Source organism: Phyllobates terribilis, unplaced genomic scaffold, assembly GCF_046119375.1.
Source record: "Phyllobates terribilis strain yellow unplaced genomic scaffold, ASM4611937v1 Scaffold_3__8_contigs__length_932513732, whole genome shotgun sequence".
NCBI classification, from domain to species: Eukaryota; Metazoa; Chordata; class Amphibia; order Anura; family Dendrobatidae; genus Phyllobates; species Phyllobates terribilis.
In genome coordinates, this window is record NW_027362763.1 from 681,179,547 (window position 1) to 681,198,877 (window position 19,331).

Below are 19,331 nucleotides of genomic sequence, written 5' to 3' on the forward strand. Positions count from 1 at the left end.
TTGTGTGAAATGATCAATGATTTGATTTTTGATTCATTCTCTTTTGTGTTTTTTCCTTGCAAGCAAATTAAATGAAGAGAATAAGACCAAAGAATTTGTGATTGCAATCATTTTCAGGTAGAAACTGAGTATTATCTGACAGAATTGCAGGGGTGCCAATACTTTTGGCCACCACGGTATATAGTGAATGCTGGGAAAAATAAAAAAAAACTAGGCCAGAATTGGTATTTTTTTCTTGCTCAACCGCTCAAAAAACGGAATGAAAAGTGATGAATAAATGTTATGCATCAAAAAAAAATGGCACATAGAAACTACAATTTGTTCTGTAAAACAGAAGCCCTCACAGAAGTCTCCCCACAGGAAAATAAAAATGTTAGGGATCTTTGAAAGTAGTAAAAAAAAAAAATTACCCCTTCCAAAAAAATTTTTATAAGAAGCGATCAGCTTTGTTGATGAAATTTTTTTTTAAAAAGTTAGAGCGTTCAGAAAATGGTGACATAAAAAAAGAAAGATTTTCTTTATAAAACTGTTACTCATATGAAAAAGTAATACAGAAGGTGGAAGGTTGACGAAAACCTGGTGCGTTGTATTTTTTTATTCAGGTCTCTATAATCAAAACTTTTTTTTTTTTTTCCAACCTCCTTTTTTTTTGTATTTTCAGCTGAATTTCAGAAACATTAATTTTTATTTTTTTTTTTATTCGCTATTGATTTTATTTCACCAGAGAGCTGCAATTATGCTGCAAGTGGCAGAACATTACGTAAAGCGTGATAAGACGTCTGCAGAATACCAGATAAAGTGCCGCATGGATGTGATTTTCCAGGTGGGAACAACATGAAAGAGACAAGAGATCACATGGAGAAGTGATGCTTTCGTTTCGCTACTCTTTTATTCTGGGTTCTGTTAGTGCAGAATATAAAAATATCCAAACCTCGTTTATCTAAAAGCAAAACTATCCTCCGAAATAACTTTTTATTTTTTTTGTCTATTCGGAATATTTCCTCTGCATAAAAGCAGCTATAAATGGGAAACTGAAAATGAAGTATTTAGTAGTATTTCCACTTATTTTATAAATATACAGTAAAACAAATACAAATAGTAAACTCCGTCTCTGCATCGTTTGGGGAATTTCTAAGAAAAAAAAAAAAAAAATGATTTACATAATGGAGACTAGAAAAATTAGACTCTGGTGCCAAACTGAACATATCTGGTGCTCATCCAAAAAAGCAGATCCATTACTGGCAGTCTATTGAGCCATAATAATGAAATCCTTACAAAACTGGTGCCAAATTAATCAAATAAAGTCCTATGACAAATTATTATTTATCAGTATTTAAAGAGTATTTGTCACAAGGATAAAAGTCACCAGTTTTTGCTATCACTTTATTCATGAGTATATCGGATTTGAAAAAAAACAAAAAGCGTCGAACGGTTCTAGAGATATAGGCCTTTTTATTAACTGATAATTTTATGACCTTTCCTAAAAAGCAGGGCTGTGGAGTCGGTAAGCCAAACCTCCGACTCCTCAATTACCATGTCACCGACTCCACGACTCCGACTCCCTCATACACGGCTCATGTTTAAGTGATAAATTTACTGTAGTACAGATTCATCTCAGCTAAAAGTCCAGACCCTTAGATCAGGAATAGGACAGACATTTATAGGACATTTCAGAACTTTCCCAAATTCTTATGAAAAAAAATTCCCCACAAACTGCATTGAACGACTGTACCCAATTTATTATATATTTTAGGAGTCAGTCCATTTTATACAGACTCCACCAAAATGGGCTCCGACTCCACAGCTCTGCTAAAAAGGGAGTGGCTCACAGGGTAATTATGCAAAGAAGCATAAAGATACGCCCCTGAGGAACCTGTGAGCCACGCCTCCTTGCTAAAAACCCAGCAGTCTTGGTACATATTGTTACCGTTTTATAAATCACTGGCGAGGCCACATCTGGAACATGGGATCCAGTTTTGGGCTCCACATTTTAAAAAGGATATTCAGAAGTTAGAGTCAGTTCAAAGGCGGCAACTAGATTATTACACGGGACGGGGGCCTCTCCTCCATTACACGGGACGGAGGCCTCTCCTATATTACATGGGATGGAGGCCTCTCCTCTATTACACGGGATGGAGTCCTCTCCTACATTACACGGGATGGAGGCCTCTCCTACATTACACGGGATGGAGGCCTCTCCTACATTACACGGGATGGAGGCCTCTCCTACATTACACGGGATGGAGGCCTCTCCTACATTACACGGGATGGAGGCCTCTCCTACATTACACGGGATGGAGGCCTCTCCTACATTACACGGGATGGAGGCCTCTCCTACATTACACGGGATGGAGGCCTCTCCTACATTACACGGGATGGAGGCCTCTCCTACATTACACGGGATGGAGGCCTCTCCTACATTACACGGGATGGAGGCCTCTCCTTCATTACACGGGATGGAGGCCTCTCCTACATTACACAGGATGGAGGCCTCTCCTACATTACACGGGATGGAGGCCTCTCCTACATTACACGGGATGGAGGCCTCTCCTACATTACACGGGATGGAGGAATCTCCTACATTACACGGGATGGAGGCCTCTCATATGATGAGAGGTTGGAAAAGTTGAGTCTGTTTAGCTTAGAAAAATGACACCTCAGAGGAGATCTTTACATGTATAATATATGTGTGGTCAGTACAAAGGTCTAGCACATGACTTATTCCTTCCAAAGACCATAGTAAGGACCAGGGGGCGCTCATTACAGGTGGAAGAAAGGTGATCCCGGCACCTAAACAGGAAAGGGTTCTTTACAGTCAGAGCAGTCGGACTGTGGAATGCCGACCACAAGAGGTAGTGATGGCCGACACTGTAACAGCTTTATACAAGGGCTGGACGATTTCCTCTATACACATGTGACACCCCAGGGGTCTGGTTGCCACAGTGATAGAGATATTACGTCTGAGAGCAGGTGGGAGGTCTCTTGGTCAGGAATCCTATGCATGCCACACCTCCTGCACAGTCCTGGGAGGGGAAGAACTTCCCCTATATAAAACTGGGGCTGAGGCAGGGTTAGTGAGTAGAGAAGAAGTAGAGACAGAGAAAAGAAGCAAATATAGGAACAGAACATCAGGAGCTCTGTGGGAGCAGTGTTACAAGGAGTCAGGGGCTGACAGCTGCAGAGCTCGCCCTGACTGAGAAGATTTCTTACCGGACCCGGAGTCCGAGGCTGTGGGGACTAATCTCTACCCAGCAGCAGAAACCGACCGGCAGGGGATTGCAGGTCCTCTGGCCCAGAAACCCGAAGGCACGGTCACACGCGTGGGACCAGCACCGCCATCGTGGAGCGGAAGCCATTAGAAGGCCCCGAGTCACCGGCCATACGGGTGAGCACCACACGGTACACTCAGGGACGTGGGCTACTTTTACCCGCCTCTAGCAAGGTAGCCAGAAGAGTACAGTTAGTTGGGAAGGCCTACAACTCCGCCTGGCCAGGGGAGATCCCATCTGCTCAAGGACTGACCAGGCCCCGATTGCTAGCAAGTACTCCGGGAGGGTCTATCTTTGTCACCAGTAAAGACCCTGAACTACACCGCATCGTCTCTGAGTGGTTCCTGCTACCCCCATCATCCACGTCGGCTGCCCTGAGGCCATACCCCTCCCGTTGGGGGTTATACCATCCACGCTGCACCATCCTTCCACCGGCCTCAGCGGTCTGCCCTGCAGCGGCAGCTCCATAGCTGCATTCAACGGGTGGCGTAGTCATCCACCATCTACTGCTAATAGACTGCCACTTAGTCTGACTCCCTGGGCACGGACCGGGTCATCGCCACGAGACTACTACCCCCATCTGACCCGGCTCCGGGTAGGCTCCCGCGTGCGCAACGCAGCGCGACTCAGGCCCAGGGGCGCGTCAACTTTTGGCGTAGTCTGCTGGATTTCGTGCCCGCAACCACCGGGTACTGCGTGCCTGAAAAAGAGACTTTTAAAACTTACCATCCGTGAAGTTTTCCCGCCATCCGGCGCCATCTTCAGCCTTCTTCCCGCCATCCGTGAAGATTCCCGCCGTCCGGCGCCATCTTCAGCCTTCTTCCCGCCATCCGTGAGGTTTTCCCGCCATCCGGCGCCATCTTCAGCCTTCTTCCCGCCATCCGTGGAGTTTTCCCGCCGTTGGCCGCCATCTTGAAGACGCCGCGCGGGAAGAAGAGGGGCGTGGACTCCGAAAGCGCGCGAGAACTGAAGCCCTGCCTCACGTCCGGACGTTGCGTAAGGTCCTGGAAGGAGCCCAGCAGACGCCGACGTCACAGGAGCGCGACGGAAGGTCCTCAACCCTGACGATCCACTGCGGAGCCGCGGCCTACGGAAGAGGATCATCGCAAGGTAGGCCACGGTCCACTAGGGGGGAGAAGGATGTCGGATACGGAGGAGAGCTTCACCGCTCCAACCCCCGCCAGCGCCACCGCTGTTGCGGTCATGCCTTTCACCATGCCCTATATCCCGGGGGCAGCCTGGCTACCCCAGTACTCAGGGGAGTCACATACCCTGCAGGACTTTAGAGAAAAACTGGATAGCCTCTTCCAGGTGTACCCCCTCACAGAAGAGCAAAAAGTAAGCATCCTGGAGGCCCAATTAACCGGGGCAGCCCAAAGGGAGGTAAAGTCCTGGCCACCTGGGGGGAGCACTGTCGCAGGGATACTAACCCGGCTGAGGGACACCTTTGATACCCGCACCTCAGCCGAGATCAAGCTCAGATTCTACGGGTGCAAACAGCGGGCACATGAGAGTATAAGGGACTATGCATTAAACCTACAAGAAGCCCTGAGAGCCATTAAGCAGACCGACCCTGACGGCGTGGGAGACGAGGACAGGCTGTTAACTGAACAATTTACAGAGGGTTTATATTGCAATGCCCACCGAACCCAGTTGCGGGCAATGGCCTTACAGGACCCTCATCTGGGATTTGCACAGTTCAAGGACAGAGCCATCCGGGTGCTCCGAGAACCGGCACCAGGTGGCGTTGTGACCCACAGACGCCCCACTACCACTTACCACCAGGAGGCGGCGCCCTTGTCGGCAGGGCCTGTGGGAGCTGATGCGCAGGCTTTGAACAATGACTCGGCTCCAGACCTGCACCATCAGGTCCAAGAGCTAGCTAAAAGCGTTGCTGCGCTAACCCGAACTGTGCAGTCTTTACAGGTTTCCACTCCAGGGAAGCTCCAGCTGGCATCCGGACCGGAGGACATCCCGTGGCGTCGACCAAGGAGGACCCCACCGGCCAGAGGAAGACCCAGCGACCGATACAACGAGGACAGACGACCCATCTGCCGCCGCTGTAATCAACCCGGACATATGGCAAGGTACTGTCCTTTAAACTGGCACAACCTAGGGTAGAGGGCCAACCCCTAGGAAAAAGATCATCAGGCCCATCGAACTGGCACGACAAATATGTGGGAGGACGTCCAGTCTTGCCTGTGGTACTGGATGGCATTCCTATGAGTGCCCTACTGGACACCGGGTCACAGGTCACCACCATCCCGTACGTGCTCTTCAAGCAGTACTGGAATGACTCGGATATTACCCGCTACCCTGACGACGACTTGAGTATCATCGCCAGCAATGGTCAGCCCGTGCCACAGATCGGATTTAAAGAGGTGACCATTAAAATTGGTAGAGTTGAACTGGCAGCACAGGGACTGATCATTGTAGACATTGACAAACACGAGAGTCACCCAAAGATAACTCTAGGAACTAATGTAATTGAAAATTGTCTTGCAGAGGTGATTTTCCTTTTACAGCAGGTTGCCAAGACCGCCAGCTCCGGCGAGCAGCGAGTGCTCCAAAAAGAGATCCGGGCACTGATGCGACGGCAACAGGTGGAACTCTCCGGCGGTGAGATTGGTAGCGTGAGAATGTGTGACCCTTTCCCTATTGCCATGCCCCCAAAAAGTGAAATGATGATTTGGTGCCGGGCAGCTATTGGTCTGAGAGGTAGAGATTACCAGGCAATGGTAGAACCAGTTTACTCAGACAGTAGGCCCACCATCTTGACAGCACGGGGGGTGGTTAATGTACGCCATGGGAGGGTGCCCGTTCGCATAGTCAATATCGGGAAGAGGGAAGTGTACCTGCCCCGGTATGCCACGCTAGCCAAATTATATACCATTAACCAAAATGCTATACAATCTGTGGAACCCTTGCCTCCATCTCACCCGGAGGAAGGTAACGGCTCTAAGAAAACAATGGAGGACTGGTGTCAGCAACTACATTTGGGTACTGACTCCACTCCCTCACACCAGAAACAGGGAGTCTATCGGGTGGTTCAAGAGTACGAGAGAGTGTTTAGTAAACACCCGTTAGACTTCGGGCGAGTCAAGGGGGTAGAACACCACATCCCCACGGGAGACCATCCTCCCATAAAAGAGAGGTATCGACCCGTACCCCCTGCACACTACCAACACGCCAAGGGGATGCTTAGAGACATGAAGGAGGCTGGGGTGATCAGGGATAGCTGTAGCCCCTGGGCAGCTCCACTAGTCTTAGTCAAAAAGAAAGACAACACCATGAGGATGTGTGTAGATTACCGGAAAATCAACCGTATCACACACAAGGATGCGTACCCCTTACCAAGGATAGAGGAGTCTTTGGCTGCTTTAAGATCTGCTAACTTCTTCTCTACCTTGGATCTCACTAGTGGGTACTGGCAGGTTCCTGTAGCAGAGGCGGACCGGGAGAAGACCGCATTCACCACCCTGATGGGACTTAGCGAGTTTACCTGTATGCCGTTCGGACTCTGCAACGCACCGGGAACCTTCCAACGATTAATGGAGTGCTGTCTGGGCCACAGAAACTTCGAGACGGTCCTGTTGTACCTGGACGATGTCATCGTATATTCTAAGACTTATGAGGACCACCTGAAACACCTGGCGGAAGTGTTCGAAGCTCTGGCAAGCTACGGCCTAAAGGTGAAACCCTCCAAGTGTCACCTCCTGAAACCAAAGGTGCAGTACCTGGGACACGTGGTGAGCGCTGACGGAGTGGCTCCCGACCCTGATAAGATCACCGCAATTAAGGAATGGCCAAGTCCCTCCAGTGTAAAGGAAGTGCGGCAGTTCCTCGGGTTGGTAGGCTACTACCGCAGGTTCATCCCCGGTTTCACCAAAAAGGCAGCTCCTATGCAAGACCTCCTGATAGGCCAGTCCCGGAAGGCCAAGAACCAGAAGCCGCCCTTCAAATGGGAGAAGTTGGAAGAAGAGTCCTTCCGCCAGCTGAAGATGGCCCTCACGGGGGATGAAATCCTGGCGTACCCGGATTACAGCCAGCCCTTTATCCTCTACACCGACGCAATTAACATCGGGCTAGGAGCCGTGCTGTCCCAGATCCAGCAGGGGAAAGAGCGAGTAATCGCTTACGCCAGCCGAAAACTGCGACCCACCGAAAGAAACCCTGAGAATTACAGCTCATTTAAGCTAGAGTTCCTGGCAGTGGTGTGGGCGGTTACCGAACGCTTTAAGCACTACCTCGCTTCTTCTCGGTTCATCGTGTACACGGATAACAACCCGTTGACACACCTGGACACGGCAAGACTCGGTGCCCTAGAGCAGAGATGGATGGCCCGCCTGTCCAACTACGAGTTCACCATCAAATACCGGGCAGGACGCTCCAATACCAACGCGGACGCCCTGTCCAGGATGCCAAACCTACCGGACGTAGGAGAAGATCCAGAGGGACTGGAAGAAGTCGAACTCCCCGCGTTTCACCGTCATGGGACTATCCAGTATTCCCATCGGGTAAGGAGTAAGCAAGGCGCTACGCTTAACCCCTTACCTCACTACAACTGGGCGGAAACGCAGGACAGTGACCCTGCCGTCCGGCTGGTGAAGGAGATGCTGACTCGGCCAGAGGCTCGCCTTGACCCAGACACTCCGGAGGAAGCCAAGCAACTGTGGGCAGAAAAGAGTAGACTGTTCCTTTACAAGGGGAAGTTGTGCCGCAGAATGGTTAATTCCCGGACGCATGAACTAATCTGGCAAGTAGTGGTGCCACGAAGAGATGCAGCCATGGTGATGGAGGCATACCACGACGGGGCTGGACACTTCGGATGGAAGAAGCTGGAGTTCCTGCTGCGCGAGCGGTTCCACCGGGTAGGCATGAGGGGAACCATCGAGAGGTGGTGCAGAGACTGTGGCCCGTGCAACCTAAGAAGGAAGGACCGTGCCAGCCAGAAGACTCCCCCTGCAGTCCATCGTCACCCGGCAGCCGTTGGAACTGGTAGCCTTGGCTCATGTAAAACTGACCCCAAGCAGAAGTGGCTACGTCTACGCACTAACCATCGTGGATCACTACTCCCGGTTCTTGGTTGTCGTCCCCGTCAAGGACTTAACAGCTCGAACAGCAGCTAGAGCCTTCCAGCAGCATTTCTGCCGTCCACACGGGTACCCGGACCAAGTGTTGACAGACCAGGGACCTGCCTTTGAAGCGGAGGTCTTCCAAGAATTCTGCACTCTGTATGGCTGCCGGAAGATAAGGACGACACCCTATCATCCGCAAACTAATGGACTTTGTGAGAAAATGAACCAGGTGGTAATGGATCTTCTGAAAACGTTGCCCCTGGAAGAACGCGGTCTGTGGCCTGAGAAGCTGCCCGATCTGGTGGACCTATACAACCACATTCCGGTAGGTTCCACCAACTGTACCCCGGCTTACCTAATGAGGGCGAGACCTGGTAAGTTACCTGTTGACCTGGAAATGGGAGTCCTGACACCCGAGGACACTTCACCAGAAGCAGACTGGGACACAGAGAGGCAGCAGCAGTACCGGATAGTACAGGAGAGCGTGGAGCGAAGTCTCTGTCAGGCTAGGGAAAGACAAGAGAAAACTTACAACCAGTATGCTCCCGCTGTTCCCCTGGTACCCGGAGAGCAGGTCTTGAAGAGAAAAAGACGGCTCCACAAGTTGGACGACCAGTGGGAGAAGGACCCGTACACCGTACTGCCCTCAAGCCATGACAACCCAAAGGTCTGTACCATCAGTAAAGACGGAGGTGAAACCACAACCATTGTATCCCGGGATCACCTGAAGAAGTGTCCCGAACAACTACGGAACCCTGAAGAGGAACAAGAAGACCCTCGACCCGTAGAGGAAAGGGAAGACATGGTTAGTACTGTGCTCGGAGACTTCCCTCGGTCTTGGACTCAAGTCAATGGCGCAGTTGTGGTACCCGTATTCACCTTCCTCCAACCAGCATCCCAAGCACCTACGGAGCGACAGGTAGAGCTGGAAGAGCAGCCGGTCCAGGAGGCAGAAGACTCCACACAAGCAGAACAGGAGGATCAACCCTCTGCTTATAGTGAGCCTGCCATACCCCTAGTGAGCCAAGGAGCCGGTAGACAGCTGCCCAGTGTACCCTTGACAGCTCCTACACCCTGTAGTTCAGGGCTAGACAGTCAGCTCCGTAGGTCCACTAGGGCCACTAGAGGCCAGTTACCCGCACGTTGGAGGATTTGAAATGTATAAATTGTTTTATTTGTGGTTACCTGTTTTTCTTGTTGCTTGTGTATAATTATGTGTTTCTAGTTGTTTATAGGAGTCTTTGGTGGATTTACCGGGAATCCTTTGTACATAGTTGGAGCGTAACCCAGGACGGACTAAAGACTGTTAAGGACTCGGGGCAGGACAGACCCCTACCTGGTTACGTCTCCCTGTTTTGGTGAAATGGACACCTTGCTTTCTTCAAAGACTGCACCCGGTTACGGACATGCCGTGACCACCTTTATGTGTTTCTTTATTGTATTGTTATATCTTGTTATGTTTTTCTAAAATATGTTTAGTCCCGGAGTACTAAATTTCACTAGGGGGGAATGTGACACCCCAGGGGTCTGGTTACCACAGTGATAGAGATATTACGTCTGAGAGCAGGTGGGAGGTCTCTTGGTCAGGAATCCTATGCATGCCACACCTCCTGCACAGTCCTGGGAGGGGAAGAACTTCCCCTATATAAAACTGGGGCTGAGGCAGGGTTAGTGAGTAGAGAAGAAGTAGAGACAGAGAAAAGAAGCAAATATAGGAACAGAACATCAGGAGCTCTGTGGGAGCAGTGTTACAAGGAGTCAGGGGCTGGCAGCTGCAGAGCTCGCCCTGACTGAGAAGATTTCTTACTGGACCCGGAGTCCGAGGCTGTGGGGACTAATCTCTACCCAGCAGCAGAAACCGACCGGCAGGGGATTGCAGGTCCTCTGGCCCAGAAACCCGAAGGCACGGTCACACGCGTGGGACCAGCACCGCCATCGTGGAGCGGAAGCCATTAGAAGGCCCCGAGTCACCGGCCATACGGGTGAGCACCACACGGTACACTCAGGGACGTGGGCTACTTTTACCCGCCTCTAGCAAGGTAGCCAGAAGAGTACAGTTAGTTGGGAAGGCCTACAACTCCGCCTGGCCAGGGGAGATCCCATCTGCTCAAGGACTGACCAGGCCCCGATTGCTAGCAAGTACTCCGGGAGGGTCTATCTTTGTCACCAGTAAAGACCCTGAACTACACCGCATCGTCTCTGAGTGGTTCCTGCTACCCCCATCATCCACGTCGGCTGCCCTGAGGCCATACCCCTCCCGTTGGGGGTTATACCATCCACGCTGCACCATCCTTCCACCGGCCTCAGCGGTCTGCCCTGCAGCGGCAGCTCCATAGCTGCATTCAACGGGTGGCGTAGTCATCCACCATCTACTGCTAATAGACTGCCACTTAGTCTGACTCCCTGGGCACGGACCGGGTCATCGCCACGAGACTACTACCCCCATCTGACCCGGCTCCGGGTAGGCTCCCGCGTGCGCAACGCAGCGCGACTCAGGCCCAGGGGCGCGTCACACACAACATTGTGGGTTACAGTTAAATAGGTGACAAAATATATAATTAGGGGAGAAAGGTTGAACTTGCTGGACCGAGGTCTTTATTCAACCTATGTAACTAGGTAAACGGACTCATATCTCTGGAACCATATGGTGGATTTGAAAAAAAAACAAAAAGCGATATGATCACGGGAGCAACAGGAATGAAATAAGAGCAAAAACTGGACTCTCTTGACCTTGTGACAAATAGGCTTTAAATACTAATAAATAATATTCACCAGTTTTGTAAGGATTTCATTATTACACTCGGTGCCATAGACTGCCAGTCCCAGATCTTCCTGTTTTTCCGAGCACCAGAATCTTATTTTTCTGGTATCTGTTATGTAAATCATGTTATTTTTTCGAAAAGAAAAGAAAATATCAGAAATTTTCAAAGCAACTAAAACATGGAATTAACTATTTGTATTTGTTTTACTGTATATTTATAAAATAAGTGGAAATACTACTAAATAATTCATTTTCGCTTTTCCATTTATAGCTACTTTTATGCAATGCAATTATTGATAAAAAACAGATGGAAAAAAAAAAGGAGAGTCGTTCCGGGGGACAGTCTTGCATTTAATTGATGATGTAAAGCTCTAAAGCACAGAATAACTGAACACAAGGCTTGGTGGATACCTGTCTTAAAAGGTTTAGGGCGATGATGTCACAGAAGTTTCCCTGAGCTACTGGAAAAACCTGGCACTGATCACAGCACAGGGCGGTGGAAATAGTGGAAGGGAGCAGAGCCCGGCCCTGGAGCTGAGACAGGTAACACCTTCCATATCTAATGCCAAGTCCAGACTGAAGATCAGATCTGGAACCAAGACTAATGATGAAACCTTACATCTTGAGTCAAGCTTAATGAAGAACCCTGCTACATCTAGTGCCGAGACTAATTTGAAGACCAAATTTAAAGCCGATAATGAAATCTTTAGATATTGAATGCCGAGTCTAATAATGAAACCCAATATATCTGGTGCCATGTCTACAAATTAAAACCTTGGTGCCAAATCCAAATTAAAGATCAGATCTGGTACCAATCCTAATGATGAAATTCTTAGATACTGAGTGGAGCTTAAAGATTAAACCCATTATATCTGGTACCAAGCTTAACGATGAAATCCTTAGATTCGAGCTCAATGATTAAAGCCATTATATCTGGTACCAAACCTAATGATGAAATCCTTGGATATTGAATGCCGAGCCTAATAATGAAACCCAATATATATCTGGTGCCATGTCTACAAATTAAAGCCTTGCAAATCTGGTGCTAAGATCAAATTGAAGATCATTAGGATTGGTACCAGATATGATCTTCAATTTGATCTTGGTACCAGATATGCAAGGCTTTAATTTGTAGACATGGCACCAGATATATATTGGGTTTCATTATTCGGCTCGGCACTCAATATCTAAGGATTTCATCGTTAAGGTTGGTACCAGATATAATGGCTTTAATCATTAAGTTCGAATCTAAGAATTTCATCATTAGGATTGGTAGCAGATATGATGAAATTCTTAGATTCAAGCTTAATGATTAAAGCCATTATATCTGGTACCAAACCTAATGATGAAATCCTTGGATATTGAATGCCGAGCCTAATAATGAAACCCAATATAGCTGGTGACAGGTCTACAAATAAAAGCCTTGCATAACTGGTGCCTAACCCAAACTGAAAATATTTGGTACCAAACCTAATGATGAAATTAAGATTTGAGCTTAATGTAAAAACCCATTAGAACTGGTACCAAGCCTAATGATGAAATCCTTGGATATTGAGTTGAGCTTAATGATGAAAGCCACCATGTTTGATGCCAAGTCTAATTTGAAGACCAAATCTGATGCCAAGTAGAAGAGTTATGGCACCAGGGTGATATCTAGAGCCAATATCGGAACCAACTCCGGTCCAAAACACAAAATGAGGATCTCACTGCCCAACACTTGTGATGACGTAACAGGCGCCAGGTTTCCTTTTATGTTAATATCTATATGGACATTACGAGAGATTTGCACAGGTGCCGAAGACCCGATAGATATCTGGAGAGGAGATGATTTATAGATTGGTGCCAGGACTGATGATCTCGTGGATTACTGATCTGCTGATCCGGACCCCCAGGTGGATCAGGTGCGTTGCCATCTCTCCTTACGATACATTGTAACTTGATGAACTTTACACTATGATTTCTGGAGGAAGCTTATTGGCCAGAGATTCGGCATCACTCATCATCTTGGCGGCGCTTCCCTCAAGTTCTTTTAACGTTGAGTAACTGCCTGCGCTCGCTAATCACCGATGAAGCCAAATCAGAGGGAGGAAGCGGGTGGATAATGAGAGTTACCCTTCTACTATCAGACAACGACCCCCCACTGCTGCCTTCCTCCCGATCACATCCTGCGCTCTGATCGCAGGCAACCTGCAAAGCACTTTCACTCAGCGAGCGCGATCGTCTAGTGTTGGCTAATAAACCTCCTAATTATACCGTAGAGCCGGGGAAGAGGCGGAAGAGGCTTCCATGAGCAATTTCAGGGGACCCGGCCAAATGTACATTATTCATCAATTCAGAATCTGCATCCAAGATCTGTCGCAGTTAACTCCTTCACTGCTGCGTAGCACTGAGCAGAGAGCGGGAATGGGGGCTGATGCATATAAAACGGGGTCCACAACCCAAAAAAGGATTATGGTCGGTTCAGGTCACGACATCTGTATATTCAGCAGAAAAGTAAAGGATCCATCTGAAAGTGACCCTTTCTCAAGGCAGAATACATAAGAAAAGTATGTACACCCCTTAATTTAGCCACTTCAGGCACACGGACTGGTGACGACAGTTATGTATACCGCCATACAGTGCGGTCACTGATATTAGCAGTGGAATGGGTCAGTGTACGGGGTATTCCCATCATAGACATTTATGCAGTATTCTGGCGGAAGAAACAGGATATAAAAGTAACGGATAATGAGACTGACGGGACCCGAAACACGTCGTGCAGATACCGTATATCATCAGTGGTTGCAACACTATAAAGTTACCACCGGCTCAAACATCAGGACGGCCCCCTGGAAACAGCATGGACGGGGGCACCAATATTAGTGCGCCCCATCACTGGACTCTGGGAGGACACACGCAGTTCACCAGGTCAGAGTCTGATGGCAGAGACATAATACAGCGATATGTGCAGAGATTGGTCAGAGGATCAGTTGGTGCATTTTATATTCTATGTACTGAGAGGAGAGAAGATCCACAATCCCATCATGTGCTGCAAATCAGGGGATCCAACTCCAGCCCCAGGATCCACACAGGAGGAAACCGCTCACGGGGATCACGCAGGAGGACGTCGCTCACGGGGATCTCGCAGGAGGACGCCGCTCACGGGGATCACGCAGGAGGACGCCGCTCACGGGGATCACGCAGGAGGACGCCGCTCACGGGGATCACGCAGGAGGACGCCGCTCACGGGGATCACGCAGGAGGACGCCGCTCACGGGGATCACGCAGGAGGACGCCGCTCACGGGGATCACGCAGGAGGACGCCGCTCACGGGGATCACGCAGGAGGACGCCGCTCACGGGGATCACGCAGGAGGACGCCGCTCACGGGGATCACGCAGGAGGACGCCGCTCACGGGGATCACGCAGGAGGACGCCGCTCACGGGGATCACGCAGGAGGACGCCGCTCACAGGGATCAACTAGCAACACAAGCCGCTTATTGGATAACACAGAGACGAGACGAGCAGAATATATATATATGATCAGATTACACAGCCGACACCCCCAGACCATTATACACAATCCCCCCATATTTCCTACTAGGCAGCAACATTTGTAAGCAAAGGATGCAACAGCACATTACCACTCGGGGTACAGAATAATGACACTGACACTCGGGGTACTGGACACTGAAAGTCGGGGTGCAGGACACTGACACTGGGGTTACAAGACAATCACACCTGGGGTGCAGGACAATGATACTGGGGGTACAGGACAATGACACTCGGGGTACAGGATATAATGACACACATTCAGGGTGCAGGATAATGGGGGTGCAGGATAATGACACTCGGGGTCCCCTCCTATAACAGCAGTAGATGAGCCCCCTGACACACATTGGGGGTCCCGTGTCTTTCCCACGTGCTGCTCTGTCACTGGAGGAACTTTCCCGTCTCCGGTGCCGGCAGGGGATGCGATATTACCGGGTGTCGCGGCTGCAGCCCCCGGACTTTCTCGCATTAGTGGGGTCGGCTCTTACCTTCGTCTGCTCCCCCTCGGCTTCATCTTCTGCCTCTAACTTCCTTCTGCCTCCCAGGAGGAAGATCAGGATGGCGATCCACACCAGCCCGATGAGAGTCAGGACCAGCCTGCGCGCCGTGCGCCTCATTGTCTGGGGGGTCATAGGAGCTGCAGCCGCTGCCCCGGAGCCACAGTCCTCCGCATGTGTCCTGTGCACTGTCCGCCGCCGGCCGCGCTCTGCTCTGTGATGTCTGCACCGACGGAGCCCGGACACCCGGAGCAGCAGCGATGCGATCCCGCTGCCGAGCCCCGGAGTACAGCGGCGGAGGACGAGCTGAGAGGAGCAGCGCGCCCCCTGCTGCCCGACACCTGCTGCTGCAGGACCCGGCCGGCACTGCCCTCTGTACACCTGCCCAGGTGAGCGCCGACCGAGCGCAGCCGGGCACAGACCGGGGGCAGTGGGGGCTGCGACAGTTACTGCAAAACCTGGACAGGCGCATCCGAGGAGAGAGAAAATAAGAAAAATTCCAAGTGCAGTGAAATGGTAAAAAAACACATTTCCACCCAATGTGAATTGGGTTTTATTTTTAAGGAGTTAATTCTGCGGTAAAAATACCGAGACGACACGATTCTCCACATCAGTAGGATTAGGGCCATACCGAGCTAGGAAGTTGTTTTGTTTTGTTGTTTTTTTTAAACTATTTTAGTCGCTTTAACCCCTTCATGCCCGGAGCATTTTCCGTTCTTTGCATTTTTTTTTTTTGCTCCCCTTCTTCCCAGAGCCGTAACTTTTTTTATTTTTCGGTCAATTTGGCCGTATGAGGGCTTGTTTTTTGCGGGACGAGTTGTACTTTTGAACGTCACCATTGTTTCTACCATATCATGTACTGGAAAACGGCAAAAAAATTCCAAGTGCGGTGAAATTTCAAAAAAAAAAATGCAATTCCACAGGTTTTTTTTTTTACCACGTTCACTGGTGACGTTTTTATTGATACCATTTTGGGGTAGATCCGATGTTTTGATCGCCCGTTATTGCATTTTATTGCGACCCAAAAAACGTAATTCTCGCGTTTTGATTTTTTTTATCATTACACTGTTCACCAATCGGATTAATTCTTTTTATATATTGATACATCGGGCAATTCTGAATGCGGCGATACCAAATGTGTACATTACAGACCAAAAGTTTGGACACACCTTCTCATTTAAAGAATTTTCTGTATTTTCAAGACCATGAAAATTGTACATTCACACTGAAGGCATCAAAACTATGAATTAACACATGTGGAATTATATACTTAACAAAAAAGTGTGAAACAACTGAAAATATGTCTTATATTCTAGGTTCTTCAAAGTAGCCACCTTTTGCTTTGATGACTGCTTTGCACACTCTTGGCATTCTCTTGATGAGCTTCAAGAGGTAGTCACCGGAAATGGTTTTCACTTCACAGGTGTGCCCTGTCAGGTTTAATAAGTGGGATTTCTTGCCTTATAAATGGGGTTGGGACCATCACTTGTGTTGTGCAGAAGTCTGGTGGATACACAGCTGATAGTCCTACTGAATAGACTGTTAGAATTTGTATTATGGCAAGAAAAAAGCAGCTAAGTAAAGAAAAACGAGTGGCCATCATTACTTTAAGAAATGAAGGTCAGTCAGTCTGAAAAATTGGGCAAACTTTGAAAGTGTCCCCAAGTGCAGTTGCAAAAACCATCAAGTGCTACAAAGAAACTGGCTCACATGAGGACCGCCCCAGAAAAGGAAGACCAAGAGTCACCTCTGCTTCTGAGGATAAGTTTATCCGAGTCACCAGCCTCAGAAATCGCAGGTTAACAGCAGCTCAGATTAGAGACCAGGTCAATGCCACACAGAGTTCTAGCAGCAGACACATCTCTTCAACAACTGTTAAGAGGAGACTATGTGCAGCAGGCCTTCATGGTAACATAGCTGCTAGGAAACCACTGCTAAGGACAGGCAACAAGCAGAAGAGACTTGTTTGGGCTAAAGAACACAAGGAATGGACATTAGACCAGTGGAAATCTGTGCTTTCGTCTGATGAGTCCAAATTTGAGATCTTTGTTTCCAACCACCGTGTCTTTGTGCGACGCAGAAAAGGTGAACGGATGGACTCTACATGCCTGGTTCCCACCGTGAAGCATGGAGGAGGAGGTGTGATGGTGTGGGGGTGCTTTGCTGGAGACACTGTTGGGGATCTATTCAAAATTGAAGGCATACTGAACCAGCATGGCTACCACAGCATCTTGCAGCGGCATGCTATCCCATCCGGTTTGCGTTTAGTTGGACCATCATTTATTTTTCAACAGGACAATGACCCCAAACACACCTCCAGGCTGTGTAAGGGCAATTTGACCAGGAAGGAGAGTGATGGGGTGCTACGCCAGATGACCCGGCCTCCACAGTCACCAGACCTGAACCCAATCGAGATGGTTTGGGGTGAGCTGGACCGCAGGGTGAAGGCAAAAGGGCCAACAAGTGCTAAGCATCTCTGGGAACTCCTTCAAGATTGTTGGAAGACCATTTCCGGTGACTACCTCTTGAAGCTCATCAAGAGAATGCCAAGAGTGTGCAAAGCAGTCATCAAAGCAAAAGGTGGCTACTTTGAAGAACCTAGAATATAAGACATATTTTCAGTTATTTCACACTTTTGTTAAGTATATAATTCCACATGTGTTAATTCATAGTTTTGATGCCTTCAGTGTGAATGTACAATTTTCATAGTCATGAAAATACAGAAAAATCTTTAAATGAGAAGGTGTGTGCAAAGTTTTGGTCTGTACTGTATATGTGGTTTTTTTTGTGTGTGTGTGTTTTATTTTGAATGGGGCGAAAGGGGGGTGATTTAAACTTTAATATTTTTTTTATTTTTTAATATTTTTAAAAACATTTTTTTTTTTTTTTGCATGCTTCTATAGTCTCCATGGGAGACTAGAAGCAGCAATTAACTAATCGGCTCTGCTGCATACAGGCGATGAGCAGATCACCTCTATATAGCAGATTTGCTCACTTGCTATGAGCGCCGACCACTGGGTGGCGCTCATAGCAATCTGGACATGACAATCACAGGGGTCTGCTGCAGGCTCCGGGTTATCATTCCAACCCATCGGTGACCCGTGATCATGCGACGGGGTCACCGATGGGCAGGGCTAATGCTGCGCTTCCCTTCGCAGCGCTGTTAAATACCGCTGTCAGAGATTGACAGCGGCATTTAACTAGTTAACAGCCACAGCTGGATCGCGATTCCACCCTCGGCTGTTGCGGGCACATGTCACCTGTAGAGATCAGCTGACATGTGCCCGGTTTAGAGCCCGCGCTGAACAGGGGGTGACGACGTGGTGCGTACTATTACGTACCACATCGGAAAGGGGTTAAAAATATTCTGAAATTTGTAAGAAAGAAAATTATTTTTTTGTTGCCATTTTTGGAGACCTGTAACTTCTTTTTTATTTTTTCTATCAATGGAGCCGCGTGAGTTTTTTTTTGTGCTTTGTTTTTTTTTTGCATGGTGAGAGGTTGCTTTTCTTTATATCATTGTGGGGCAGATACGACATTTTCATCACTTATTGTTGCATTTTTTTGCTGCGGCAACTGTAAAACCTAAATTCTGGTGTCTGGATGTTTTTTCCTTTTTACAGCGTTTACTAATTGGGTTAATTAATTTTATGTTTTGATAAATCAAACATTTATGGATGCTGAGTTATTAAATATTTATTTTTCTTTAATATTTAAAAAATATATATATATTTCTATCCTGGGAAAAAGCGGGTGATTCACATTTTATTATTATTTATTGTATTTATTGTATTATTTATTTTATTGTTTATTAATTATATTATTCTTATTTTAGTGTTTCATTAGTTTTTTACTTTTCCCTTTTTTTCCACTGCCTATAGAGGACTTGAACCTGCGATAGTTGAATCGTGTCTTCTATGTGCAGTAATGTAAAGCAATGCTATGATACTGCTGTATATAGGAAAACTGACAGTCTGCTCTGGTACCCGGGGACTTCAGATGAACCTCACCTGTCTCAGTAACTCCCTGCCTCCCTGTGGTGGCAGCACTTAATTGCCATTGATTGTCAGCAGCATTTAAGAGGTTAACAGCAGTGATCGGTGGTAGCGGTGATCGCTGCTGTTAGAGGCAGATATCATTTATGTAATACAGTCATCACCTACCCCATGTGGAGCAGCTCCTGAGCCCACTGGAG

General features: G+C 48.3%; 1 protein-coding gene across 3 annotated transcripts in view; it reads right to left on the reverse strand.

The window, feature by feature from the left end:
- The window catches only part of GALNT14 (polypeptide N-acetylgalactosaminyltransferase 14), an 805,599-nt gene extending 790,008 nt beyond the window's left edge, over window positions 1–15,591 (reverse strand). The window contains exon 1 of one of the 3 annotated variants that reach the window (XM_073671814.1): window positions 15,128–15,591. In XM_073671814.1, the coding sequence (XP_073527915.1) occupies window positions 15,128–15,271 (144 nt within the window). In that variant the 5' untranslated portion in view covers window positions 15,272–15,591. The remainder of the gene's footprint in view (window positions 1–15,127) is intronic. The other 2 variants (XM_073671812.1, XM_073671813.1) reach the window with 2 other exon arrangements.
- Between the last annotated feature and the right edge of the window lie 3,740 nt (window positions 15,592–19,331).